At 34.5% G+C, this 13,884-nt stretch overlaps 1 protein-coding gene across 1 annotated transcript; it reads right to left on the bottom strand.

Annotated features, from left to right (window-relative positions):
• Positions 1 to 12,692: 12,692 nt before the first annotated feature.
• On the bottom strand, positions 12,693 to 13,343 carry LOC124363667. The gene has a single exon (XM_046818926.1). It carries the CDS (start codon positions 13,341 to 13,343, stop codon positions 12,693 to 12,695), a length of 651 nt encoding a protein of 216 aa, XP_046674882.1.
• Positions 13,344 to 13,884: the final 541 nt, after the last annotated feature.

Below are 13,884 nucleotides of genomic sequence, written 5' to 3'. Positions count from 1 at the left end.
CCTCAGTCTTCAATCCGGCCAATGACCCATTGCAGTCCAATCGAATCTCAAGCTCATCTATTCACCAATTTTCTACCTGCCGCATAAGTCCATCGGAGTTTTTGAAGACACTCAAGAATCTTTGACACTAAAAAAGGTCCGGGCCCCCGACTCAATCCCACCGACAGTAATTAAGCACTGTGCTGACGTCATCGCCCGTCCCTTAAACCACACTCTTCAACAGATCACTATCAGAAGGAGTATTCCCGGATTATCTTCAAAATTGGCCATGTGGTTCCCATACACAAGAAAGGCTCAGTAAATGATATAAAGAATTACAGGCCCATTTACCATTTTACCAATACTAAGCCAAAATCATCGAGAAGATTGTTCTGAGCAGAATCATATTCATGATCAGCAGCAAATTGACTATTAGTCAGCATGGCTTTATCTCAAATAGGTCTACCTCCACCAATATCGTTCTCTTTCAAAGCCATATCATCGAAGCATTTGAACGAAGGAAGCAGATTGACACCATAGAAATGGATTTCTCTAAAGCCTTCGATAGAGTGTGCCATGAAAATTTGTTAAATAAATTGGGGGCATCGGGATTTTCAGGACCCTTCCTCCAGTGGCTTAAAAGCTACCTACATAACCGGAAGCTGGTAGTGAAATATAACAACGTCCTTTCCAAGGAGTTCAAAGTAACAAGCGGTGTCCCACAAGGTTCCCATTTCGGGCCCATCCTATTCAATTTGTATATAAATGATGTGGTTTCTTCCCTGAATTGCAAACACTTGTTGTTTGCGGACGACCTGAAGCTGTACTCCGTTATATCTTCCGCCTTGGACGTGGCTCAACTTCAAGATGACACTAACAGGGTCGATCGCTGGTGTAGTCTTAACAAAATGTCGCTGAATCTGAGCAAATGTGTTTGCATCTCATTTTTATCGCATTTCAAAACCTATATTGCATGATTACTCTGTCAGAGGTGTGCCACTATCCAGAAACATCGGAGGTGAGGGATCTTGAGTGTTCTTTACTTCTTCCCTAAGCTGGGAGCCCCATGTCCAACATATATGCAATAGCGCTCTTCAAGTCCTTGGCTTCCTCTTCCGAGCTTCTAAGTCATTTACTGATCTAAACGTTCTCAAACTCTTGTACTGCTGCCTGGTGAGACCGCACTTAGAATACAACAGTGTTGTTTTGGTCTCCTCACCAGCAGTATCTAAAAGACAACATAGAGAAGATCCAAAGACGTTTTCTGAGGTTGGTTGGTGTTAGACTAGGATTCCGATATCTGGATGTTCCTGTGCAAGAAGTCTCACGGCTCCTAAACCTACCCTCCATGGAATCAAGGCGTGTCAGTCAGGACTTACTTTTCTTTATACAAGCTGGTCAGAGGAGAGTTGGACTGCCCTGATTTGCTGGAAAGAATAAACTTCAGGGTACCTTCTGGCACGAGGTCAAGGGCACTTTTTGCGAAAACCTCAACTAATACCTTAATATGCAGCCAATAGCTCACTGTTTCGAGTCCAGCGCCTGGGCAACACACTTCCTGATCACCTAGACTTCTTCCATACCCCGCCCTCGTCATTCAGATCAGCTGTTCGAAGCCTCCAATCGTGACACGTGACCACCTTTGGCTTTGTGCAGTGATGTGCTTCTTGAGTGGTGCCTTTAGAGGGCCACTACAACCAGTTGCAAGTGGTTTTTGTTATGCATGGCCTGATCAAGGTTGCTTCCGTATTAATTAACTTGTTACATTTCATGCCTAGTATTGTTAGCAGGCTATTGTTACTGATTATTCTTTGTTGTTATCGCTAGTGTCATAGTTTATCTCTTGTTTGTGTCATTGTTATCGCTTTAACCACACATTATTCATTTTTTGCATATTTTTATTAGCTTGTTGTTATTGCAGTTTATTGTTGTGTTTATTGATTGTTGTTGCTTTCTGTTGCACCGTTGTTTGTTATTACTTCTAGCTTATTGTTACGTTTGACTAGTCGGCATTTATTAGTCGTTAAGTCAGCATCTTGTCTTAATCTTTGCCATTGTACTCTTCACGTTGTTGTCTCCATTATTTAGAAAATATTTTGTTTTTGTTTTTGCAATTGTACAATTTAATATTTCTTGTATATCTCTTGTACACCGTCTCAACATTGTGCTACTTTGCTTACTATATATGTATAATGTCCTGTATTTAACTATACTGATTGTAAATTGGCTAAGCCGTTGGAAGACAAAAATAATAAAATAATAAATCTGTGCGTAAATACATTCTTCCTACGTAAAATCACATTTTAGTTTTAAATTATAGCTATATCAACCATAAACAACGTCCAATTCTCTTTTACCCCCATCTCCTGTTTTTCTCCTTCATCGGATCGTTTGTGACCGATAATATTTTTTTCTCTACGGGTACTGTGTTCGTTCAATTAAATAAATCAGTGATGTAATCGCTAGTCTTCACCTCCGAAGAACCCAATGGCGCATAGAAAAATCCGATTTTGCAATAATTCTTGGCCTTATTTCTGTTAGCAATCCTGTTAGAAAATAAGATTATCAGTCGGTCTCCACCACTTTATCGGGATAATACGAGGATAAATGGATTTAGCTCTACGCTTCAGCCTTTTTATTGCCTCGAATGTCGAGTCCTTAGGCTGCAAAGTTAATAGAAGTGGTACAAAGCATAAAGATTTAGATTCTTTTTTAATGTGAACAATTCTTCGCTACATTATAATCCGGGCTTCGTTTGCCTACCTCTGTATAATGTACTGATAGATTACCTAGACGTGCAACGGGCATTGGTTGATCAGTGGACAAATATCGCTGCGCGCATGCAGCTCATCTGATCAGTACAGACAGTCAGTTCTGTCTGCTCCACGAGTAAAGTGCACACCAGCGTGACTAAAACATAAACATCAGTACTTAAAATGGACACCGCAAGTGCTTCGATTTCAAAAACTGTAAATAACTGAAGAAGTAATATACAACGATTACAAATAAATGGAGAAACAGTACCTCGGAGTGTCATATTAACGAAGTATAATGAAATCCTAGACACCCATCAGACCGATATCTGCAGTAGTGCTAGTAGTCTACTGAATGCACCTGCCGTCCCATTCCTCTTACCCCATCCAACCCACCCAAACCTCACCCTTGCGAACCGTTTTACGTCTAAGTAATCTATCTGTACTCTGAGATCATTTTAGGTTTTAAAAATTAAAAATGTAATTCTAATTTTAATTTAAATACATCGTAGTTTATCCGAAAGATTAACTGCTTACTACGCGTGAATATAGATATTTAGTGTGTTCCTTATGAAACCACTTATTTGTTTCGTGACACTTTCCTTAACAGACTCCCCCCCCCCAGTAAACCTACGGTATTTATGACAATCCGACGGTTTGCAGAGCCCGAAGACGGATTGAGGGACAGGCCTCAACCGGATAAAAATGGAAAACAATCGTTAGATGTACTAAAACTATTTGTTGATGATCCCAGCATCCAGTTAGAAAAGCCGCTGAAGATCATACTATGAGCTACGCATTGCTATTAAATGTTACAACTAAAGCAAATATCACAACTATAGGATAACTCTAGCCCAAAAACTTGTGGAGGATGATTTTGACCGACGAACTGAGTTTTGGGAAATAATGTCGAGGGACTAAATCCAATATTTTTAAACTTCAATATCTACTGTTTCCAAATGAATATGCTTTCCTGTTAAATCGACACAATTGAATTTTGTTTGTGTAGCGACCATAATCCTCACTGAATGATTGAAGGACTACACACAAAAGCCTCATAGAGTGAGGCTGGAATAATGAACAACATTGTCAGATTGTGATAGACGGCAATAGAATTTTCGTTTAATCTGGTTATATCATGATACGGCCTACCCCATTGTACAATAGGCGGATACGCCTTCTATTGAATAGTGTGTCTAACCGTCATTCATCGGAGCATTTAACCGCTAAAACCGGACAAAAGTGAAGTACGTTTCAAACTTGTTCAAATACATTTTACATTTTTTGAGATAACAAAAGTTATAATTAGTAAGTAGAAATATATTTCAGAAATATCACACCCAATTTAATGCGATTTGAAGAGGCTGTAAATAAATGAGCCGAAGTATGAGGTAATAAATAACATACTTTTTAATTCTTTGTTTAAAACTGTTCATCATGTGTATGAAACAATACAAATCATTAATGATGTTACAGAGCTATCGAGAATACCCATCGATACTTAATAGCTAACCCATAGCGATACCCATAACATGTATAACTAACTATGTAATGTAAATGTATATTTATTAAATTCGTACAAACGGCAATATCATAATTTAATTTCAATTAAGTTTGAATCACAAAAAATACTTGCTCTGCCGGGACTCAAACTCGGGTGTCTCAATTGCCTGGTGAATATGCTTTACTACACCACAGAGCCATTACTTTTTACGATTAATTTATTTTGTATTTGGCATATAATATGATACACATATAAATATAAGATCTTCGAATAAAACTACAAATATGAATTTTCTGCTTAGCCTGCTTCAATATTTGTTTCCTCTGTACATTAAAATGTAATGTAACTAAAGCAAAGTTTACTAGCTATAGTATATTTTTATAGACAACTTTCTTCTTTGTCCAAAAGGACAATACCTTTTTTTTACGGATTGCCTCAATGCTGGTTTCGTTATTACTTTCGGGCTTAGGATTCTGTTAACATTTCATAAAACATTTCGTTGATACAGTCGCGGCCACAGTTATTAAAACCAAATAGCTCGGTTCTTTCAACTACATAAGTTCTCCTGGGTGGTAACGAAGAAATCACTTACATTTAGTGGAAACAGAAATATGTTGTAAATAAAAAATTGATACATATTATGAACAGATCAAAATTATAGAGAAAACTCAGGGCAACTGTATCATATATTAAATATAAAACGACCGCAAATCGTAGATACAAAATTGACGGTTTTTACGGGTTTACCAGTCAAATACTCTAGCAGTGCGTGGGATCGGTCGTAGAGATAGGATCGTACCACTGGCCGGCCAACTAGGTTATCGGACCTACATCCTCTAGATTTATTTTGTGGGACTTCTTAAAATAAAGTGTGAATTAATAACCACCTAATATTGAGGGTCTTAAAAATCGTGTAATGAAAAATTTAAAACGCATAACAGCTGAAGGATGCTAAAATTGTGACTTCGGCTGATTTGATCACAGGCTAGCAAATTGCCAACAAGTATTCGTATTTAAATTTGAACATCTATTATAAAAGATACGGAATACAAATTCATTTTCTTAAATTATTTGACATTTACACTGCATTTCCTAACTTTGTTTCATAAACTGTAATTTTGGTTCAACGCCATTTATTTGATGTCGTAAGATTGAGCAACATTCGCTCAAATTTGTCGGTTATGAAATTTAAGTGGCTATAACCCTGCTGAGGATTAATCTTTTGAGGTCATGTTTGTGGCATTTATTTGTTTTAAATCGATTTATATTTGATTCTAAATTTGACTTATGCTTACATTTAAGATTTCAACCAAGTCCTCATGAGCCGTTTCACTGAAAATAGGAAATGCTGTTAGTGTACTCAAAAGTAAGTTCTTAGGATTCATGTTGTCATAAAAAAAACTTCAAGCAATTTACTTGAACTAACTAGCAAGGTCATAGCGTGCAGGGTGCGGTTGGTGGAGGCATACACCCCAAAGATACATAAAATCAGGCTTGGCGTTGTTAACCTGAAGTTTCCCTAAAAAGCTGTTGAACACGCATTTTATTACAAAAGATGTTTGTAAAAAAAATAAGTCTGTTGTATAAGACGTATTTGTTATTTTAACCGGTGACTTATCAGTTTACATTACATTTCTTTAACAGTGCGTGGTTTGATTGTGTATTCATAAATAACTTGTCATTCTTCCTTTGTTTAGTATATAAAACGCAGATTAGATATGTTAAGATTATTTATCACCAAAGAAGGGTACAGTTTTTGTTATTATCAAAAAAGGCTTTGTATCATGTATTTAATGCTTATGTGTAAGCGAACAAAAAATAAAGGTGAAAATAAATTTTATTTTACGGGAAACAATTTTAAAAAAGTGCTTTCGTTAACACTTTCAGTCCTAGGCGTTTGTGGTACTCTGCAATAAGTGTGAATATGTTGACCATGAATTTTTAAGTGTAGCTGAAAGCGTTTAATATTTTGTACCTTAGTTTTATTTTAACTGATATTTTGTGCTCGTTATCCAATTTTTATTACAATAAATTCAATAACCCACGGACAAATTTTACAGTTCAGGTTTGCTTGAGATTTAGAGGAAATTAATAATTTGTGAGATGTACTCAGTTTGTCGAAGAACCAAATGAAATTCCTCCATGAATTAATGGAACGCAAAGACTGTGACTAATTTTAACAATAAGTTCTGCTGTCGGGAGAATGTTCGACTCCCGGCTTCTGTAATGCAAGTTTACGAGTCAGAACGAAATTTGACTTAATTAATTAAACAGCAGTGTTTTAGTAAGCTTTGATCTGATATTCTGTCTCTCGTTGCGTTGTTCCTCAAATGTTATGAATAGTTATGACATAAATTTGCTAATTTAATTATTATTGTTTGTATGCAGATGGTGTAGGAAAGTAACTATCGTAGACAATTATATTAAATTTGAGAACTTAATTTATGTTTTAACTAATAAATTCAGTTTTAGGAGTGTGTTTAATAAAGTGAGTTCTAACTTAGAAAAAAACCATGATATAATAAACAATCAATAAATATTATTCACAAAAATTAAGATTAACAAAAATTAAGATTAACTTTAAAAATTGAACCACTGCAACTCTTGAGAGTTGTCTTCGACTCCAACTTTTTATCATATGAGCATAAAATTTACGTTACTAAAAACTAAATAAAGAGCTGTACTGTTTTCAAATAACAAAATACACCATTACTGAATATATTGTCTTAAAAATGTATTACGCTTTTACGCGCAATCTTGGAACATTAATATGAGGAGAATCGTCAAATTCAAATAAAATCTTCAAGACAAACACTGCTGTGCCGTCGGAAATATCTTAGACTGGAAGTAGGTTATTTTAATATGTAGTAGGGGTTTGACTGAACAAGACTTTACAGATCCACACATGTGTATATTGTATTGATAAAGGCATCAATGAAAACGATATAAGGACACCAGGAATTACTAAGACAACCGGAAGAACACTATAAGAACCGAAAGTAGTCACTAAAGTAAGTTTTTCAGATATTAACGTGTGAATATTAATAAATTTAAACAAGGAAATACTTCTTCAAGCGCAAACCCTGTAAGAACCTGTGGTAATTATACTTAACCTTTGATAATTTTGCCAATGAACACTGAAATAATATTTACCTTGAAAACGTGTAATTCCAATTTAAAATTATTATACTAGAAAATGACTGAAACGTTATACATTCGTTGGTACTTATATCACTGTTTCACTCTTCGACTGCAAGGAGTGTTTATTGTGTCATAAAAAGCATACGCATATGACGAACTTATAATAGGAAATCGCATGTAATGCTTTAACTGCGAGTATTTAAATTAATAGATATTCTAAGAAAAATAATCGGATATCAAGTTTATTCTATAATTTGATATACTCGTCATCAAAAGAACGATTTGCACTCAGAGATGCAAAGCTTACATGCAGCTTAGAATGGTTGTACCTGGGTTTTTCGTCGTGTTTAAATTAAAATGTAAGATAAAATTAGTTAAATTTAAAAGCCTAGGGTTCAAAATAAATGATTGCCTGATATTCGTGTTGTTATTTTTTGAAGGTATTGTGATATTTTAAAGCTATCCACTCTTTTAAAGGCTCATTGATAACTTAAAATCTGTCGGTAGCGCAGTAACTCTAGACAACAGTAATGCACTCTTCGTTTTTCTATAATTAAATTTTACAACACGCTAGTAAAAATATTAGATTGAGGATTAACATCATCCGCTGTCGAGTCAGTTCTAATTTTATTTTTGTACAACAATATACCACAGGAAATAAGATGATGGCCGACAGTTGAGATTGGAAAAGTGGAGATTAAATCTGACAAACGAGATTGATTATGTAGTGAATTGGAAGTCGATTTGCTGATCGCACGGGGAATATGCTATTACAATAATCCAAAGTAACTCGAGATGGTTACCGTTCTCTTTAATTGAGTGGGTGAAATATGGCATAAAATATATAGTATATTCAAAAATAAATGTTCTATACAGGGTGTCCAAAAAGTCCCGGGTCGGTTAAATATTTTTCCAAATATTTAAAATAGAGCTACAAAACCTTACACAAAGTCACTGGACATAAAAATCTATTTTTATCACATATTCAGTGATCCGCTACATCCTCAGGGGGGCGGCCCGCTAGGAGTCAGAAGAAAATCTTAAATGTAAGCATAGGTTGATATGCATATCAAATAAAAGGTCTTTATTAGTAGAGTAGAGTACAGAGCCGCAAACCCGACCTCAAACGGATAACCGAGTCAAAAATGACAGCCGTTCAAAGATGGCTAGAGTTTGAGTCCAAAAAGTCCCGGGTCGGTTAATTATTTTTCCAAATATTTAAAATAGAGCTACAAAACCTTACACAAAGTTACTGGACATAAAAATCTATTTTATCACATATTCAGTGATCCGCTACATCCTCAGGGGGGCGGCCCGCTAGGAGTCAGAAGAAAATCTTAAATGTAAGCATAGGTTGAAATGCGTATCAAATAAAAGGTCTTTATTAGTAGAGTACATAGCCTTAAACCTGACCTCAAACGGATAACCGAGTCAAAAATGACAGCCGTTCAAAGATGGCTAGAGTTTGCAACTTAGGTTAATGTAAAAAAATACACATCTTTGAACGGCTGTAATTTTTGACTCGGTTATCCGTTTGAGGTCAGGTTTACGGCTATGTACTCTACTAATAAAGACCTTTAATTTGATATGCATATCAACCTATGCTTGCATTTAAGATTTTCTTCTGACTCCTAGCGGGCCGCCCCCCTGAGGATGTAGCGGATCACTGAATATGTGATATAGTAGATTTTTATGTCCAGTAACTTTGTGTAAGGTTTTGTAGCTCTATTTTAAATATTTGGAAAAATATTTAACCGACCCGGGACTTTTTGGACACCCTGTATATTTATTTCCTTGTTGCATATAAGGGTACTTTGCAGATGGTGCAGATCTTTCTTTACTTAATTTACAACAATGAGTTACTTTTTATAATCACTAAACAGAACATTTACACCTTGAAATGGTTTGAGGAATAAATTTAATTACGTATGTATGAATGAAAAATGTGAGTTAATTACCTATTGGTGAAATGGCCAGGGAAAATATACGCAGGTGATGGTCTGTTGTATACTACCGGCTAAAAGTGATAATATGTTTATGTTTTGAGATTTAGTGCTTATAAAGGAGAGCAGTTATACATTTTCCAACTAATTTAGTTATGCATTTTGTAATATTTAACAATGATCAATATTTTCAATAAGTTTTTGTCTATATTTGTTTCATCTAATTTTCATGCCTCGAAAATTACATGTAAACCACGAAAAAGTAGGCGTTAAAGTATTTATTGAACGTTCCTGTAAAGTTTTGGCATATGTTAGGATCAAGTACACCTGATAGGATCATAAATAATCCAGAGATATACTTCAGAGCATTTACAGCCTCGATATGTATTTTTAATAGCATCATTAGCAAATTAGCAAGAAAGGAGAATCAAAGCAATAATGTATTTTAAACACAACATTTGCATTTGTGTTTCAGAAACGCTATGATATTAATATTCATAAACTTAAGAAAAAAACATTTTTTATCCTAGGTTTCCGCACTGTATTCAAAATGTAATAGAAAGGTAAAACAGACTAAATACTACTTCCTTATTAACAGAAAAATAACATGCCTTTAAAATGGAAGAACACAATAAAAATTTCCTACAGAAATTTAGACAATTTGGTGTTTACGTAACAAGCCAAACATTTGTATATTTTTCTATCGGTATACAAATTTGCCTATTAGGTCCGGCTCTGCAGTATAAAAGTTCTTCTTTTACCATGGAAGATTGCACCATCAGAAGTTTCTGAGGCAATTCCTACCACATCCCTTCTGCTTGAAAAGCTATTTCCTTTTCCGTACCTCTAACCCTCCAGGTTTTGCCAAACTCTTGTAAACCCTGGCGTCTGTGACGTTACAGTTTCATCTCAAAGGCAGCACGACCAAAAAGTAAAGTTTAGAAAGGTTATGTATTACTGTATGTTTATTAAATTGCAGGTAGCTTTGTGGCGTATTTAAGCAACTTTGTACACAACCCTTAGCCTTATAAGACTCTTTTCTGCTCAATGCGAACTTACAATCACCCGAAGCTTTGAATATTTTTAATACATCAAAGAGAAATACATTACCCCAGCAAATATAATTTTATTTTGTCGAGTAGAAAGTTATAATCCGATTGAATACTCTCATTCAACATTTCAACACTTTATGCTACAAGACCGGGGCCGGAAACTTCTCCAAAATACTCACGTAGTTGGAGAAGTTAAACTTAAAAGAAGAGTTCAAAGAAGTCCAACTTGAGTGAAATGTTATTCGTTTGCTGCTCGAAATTCTCGGTTGTAAACTTTTCTTTCTTGCAGCCGAGAACGGTTTTAATGGCCAGGATTCTTTCACTAACTTAGAACGTTTCAGTTATTGTCGGCAAATTTTACCGAACTTACAACTTTTCGTTCGTTTCAATCGCGACAAACAACGGCGCTAACACCGTTCAATAGAAAATGGAGGTCAGAGAAACAATAGATATTTCTTTTACGTACATATAAATTACAATGATATGCAACACATCAGGAACTTACCGAAGACAGTGATAAACTAACGTTCCCATGCGCATTAATTCGTTTTATATAATATCGTTTACTGTCTGTCAATATATTTGAGTTTGTGGACCAAATTGTTTAAACTATACATTAATTTATAATATTGCGTAATTATGTAACCATCTCAATCCCTCGAGTGCTAAAATAATCAATCTTCTGTGTGTCTGACAATTGGTCAAGTTTCTAAAGTCCCTTAGATAACGAGTCATAAAAGTCTGCATATACCACAATACTATAAAAGGGATGTTGTAGTGCGCATAATAATAAATACTTAATTTTTTGTTGAAATCGGGTGAAAATAAACTCTAAACATTCTTATAAATTTAGAATAAATTCAAACATAACCATAAACATAGAATATATTTTAAAGTACTATACGATTGTACTTTATAAGATATTATTTATTTATTTCCTTCCAACGGTCAAAAACCAATTTACATTTATTAACTTATGATAGATGATTAAATCATACTTAAACAAAAGGGCCAAACCAAACATGCAACTGGACTCTAAATCAGATCTAGGCATAATTACCGTATAATTAATGTAATAAGAAAGTATAAATTATATTAAAAATTAGTGATAGTATATAATAAATTAGTGATAGTATTAACTTAAATACACTACTGTAAAAGATGTGATACCATATGGAGAAACAAACAGACAAATAATAACAGTGCAAATAAACTATAAAATTATTAACAACAATGAAAGATAAACTTTAAATGAATAACAAGAGTAAAAAAATATTAACATTAATGACTGATAGTGGTAAATAAAAAACTGAAAAAAATATATTTAACTTAAATGCATGCACATTACTACTGTCTAAGACGTGACATATGAATAAATAAAGAGATAAATAATAACAGTACAAATAAACTATATAAAGTAAACAACAATGGGGAAAATACTGTAAATAAATAACAAGAGTAAAATATATATATAGGTACCAACAGAGAAAAAAAAACTATAAAAACAACAAATGCAAGCAATAAATGTAAATATATAACCAAGAGGCACAGTCGTAATTATAAATGTGTAACAAAAGACAAGCAGAAACAATAACAGAGCAACAACAACAGTTAACAACACAACAAGAATAATGGGGGAAAAAGTTATCAGACGATATGTAAGTCATGACAGGCTAGTCTCAACTCTCTCTTGAAATATTGAAATAAAATAAAAAAAATTTGCTAAGATCAATTTTGTCACCACAGCATTGGCTAAATTATGGCTTCATGGCCCCTCTGGCGAAGCCATGTTTCATCTCCAGCCACTAGTAGAGCCACTGTTCTTCTGGGATGGCATCATAGAAGTAAAAGCTCCTGATATGAAGCCACTCGGTGGTAGTGTTATTTATTTATTATTTATTTATTTATTTATTTATTTATTTACGGCAATACACCATTTTACATAGAAATTGTACAACTGAAAACAACAAAGAAGAAGGCTGCTGCACAGAAAAGACATTAATAACAATCAAAAGAATGTGCAAGGACTAATAAATACAATTATGAATAACAGCTGTTATGACAACAATCATAGATAACAATAGTAAATAATAATAAAAAATAACAGATTATAAATAACAGTAATAAATAACAAATTATAAATAACAATAATAAATGGAATTATAAATAACAATAATAAGTAACGATAGTAAATAACAATTATAATAACAAGGATAGTAACAATTAATAAATAAGAATTGACGATTGATAATAGAATAAATTAACATGCATAATGCTTATTTACAGCTTAGTTAAATTAGTAGTATGAAAACATGTTGAGTTACTTTAGGATGAAAGCGAGTGCACACCGCTTGAAAGATTCTGTAGAAGGGCCAAAGAAGTCAAGATCAGCACAGGCATCATTACCAAGTCTCATTATGCGGGGTAGAGTACTGTAGTAGGTGTAGTTGGTCGGATGGAAATTCCTTGAGAAAAGCTGAGGGTGACGAGACTGACGAGGTACATGGAAGTTTATCATCTGAAGGATATTCGGACAATCAATAAGGCTATTTAGTAGTCTGTAGAGGAACATGAGATCCAGTAGAGCCCTGCGAGCAGCCAAGGAAGGAAGGTGCAGCTGTTGTCCCATTTCCTCCAAGTTTGTCTCCAAGTAGCGATATCCCATCTTCACGCCAACCATCCGTAGAAAGCGTCTTTGTACAGCATCAAGACTAGAGCAGTGACCAACCTGATGTGGGGACCATACCGTAACGGAGTATTCTAGTATTGGCCGAACTAATGTGACGTAAAGTGTTCTTATGGCAGGAATAGCAAAGTGCTGGCGGCAGGTTCGGTTGATAAGTCCAAGAACACGATTAGCCCTGCTGCAAATGTCCGAGATATGGGCACTGGGGTCAAGGTTTGATGTCAGAAGTGTTGATGATTGCGTACGTTTCAGAGCATCCATCTGCCAGATAGATACCTTAGGCATGTCTAATAGGAATGATGGTGAATGTATTGCCATAGAAATATGTTTAGTTCCAAATAAACTTAATATATCTTTAACCAATGATCCTCCATGAGATAGTTCAGCTCATGAAATGGGTTTGATTGGGTGATATGAAATGTCATACTAATATTGGTTCTTCTTCCACGGTTTTATGTTCCCAATTAACCTTACTAAACCATCAAAGTATCGTAGAAGAACAAGAACATTTTACACTTTAAACTTTCAAAATTCCTTTCATAAAACTGCTCATTTCATACAAATATTTTATTACTTTTCGGTTCAAACTCGCTGGAATATTCCGTGTTTTAAAAGTAGCTACAAATCCCAGACTTAACTTATTTGGTTGTTATTTGGAGTGCCTTAGTTTAGAGCGATAAGATAAGCAAGGGTTCCTTCTTTACCTTACTTGAATAACTTTTTGATTCTCTATCACAAGTAGATTTTTAGTAGGTTTCAAGGTCAAAGTTGTCAAAAGGTATCTGTGATCGTGAACACACTTCTCCTAATTTGATGAATAGTTGAA

Source organism: Homalodisca vitripennis, chromosome 5 (assembly GCF_021130785.1).
Source record: "Homalodisca vitripennis isolate AUS2020 chromosome 5, UT_GWSS_2.1, whole genome shotgun sequence".
Taxonomy (NCBI): domain Eukaryota; kingdom Metazoa; phylum Arthropoda; class Insecta; order Hemiptera; family Cicadellidae; genus Homalodisca; species Homalodisca vitripennis.
The sequence above is the reverse complement of the archived record's forward strand: the minus strand, read 5'-3'. Positions and strand labels throughout refer to the sequence as shown.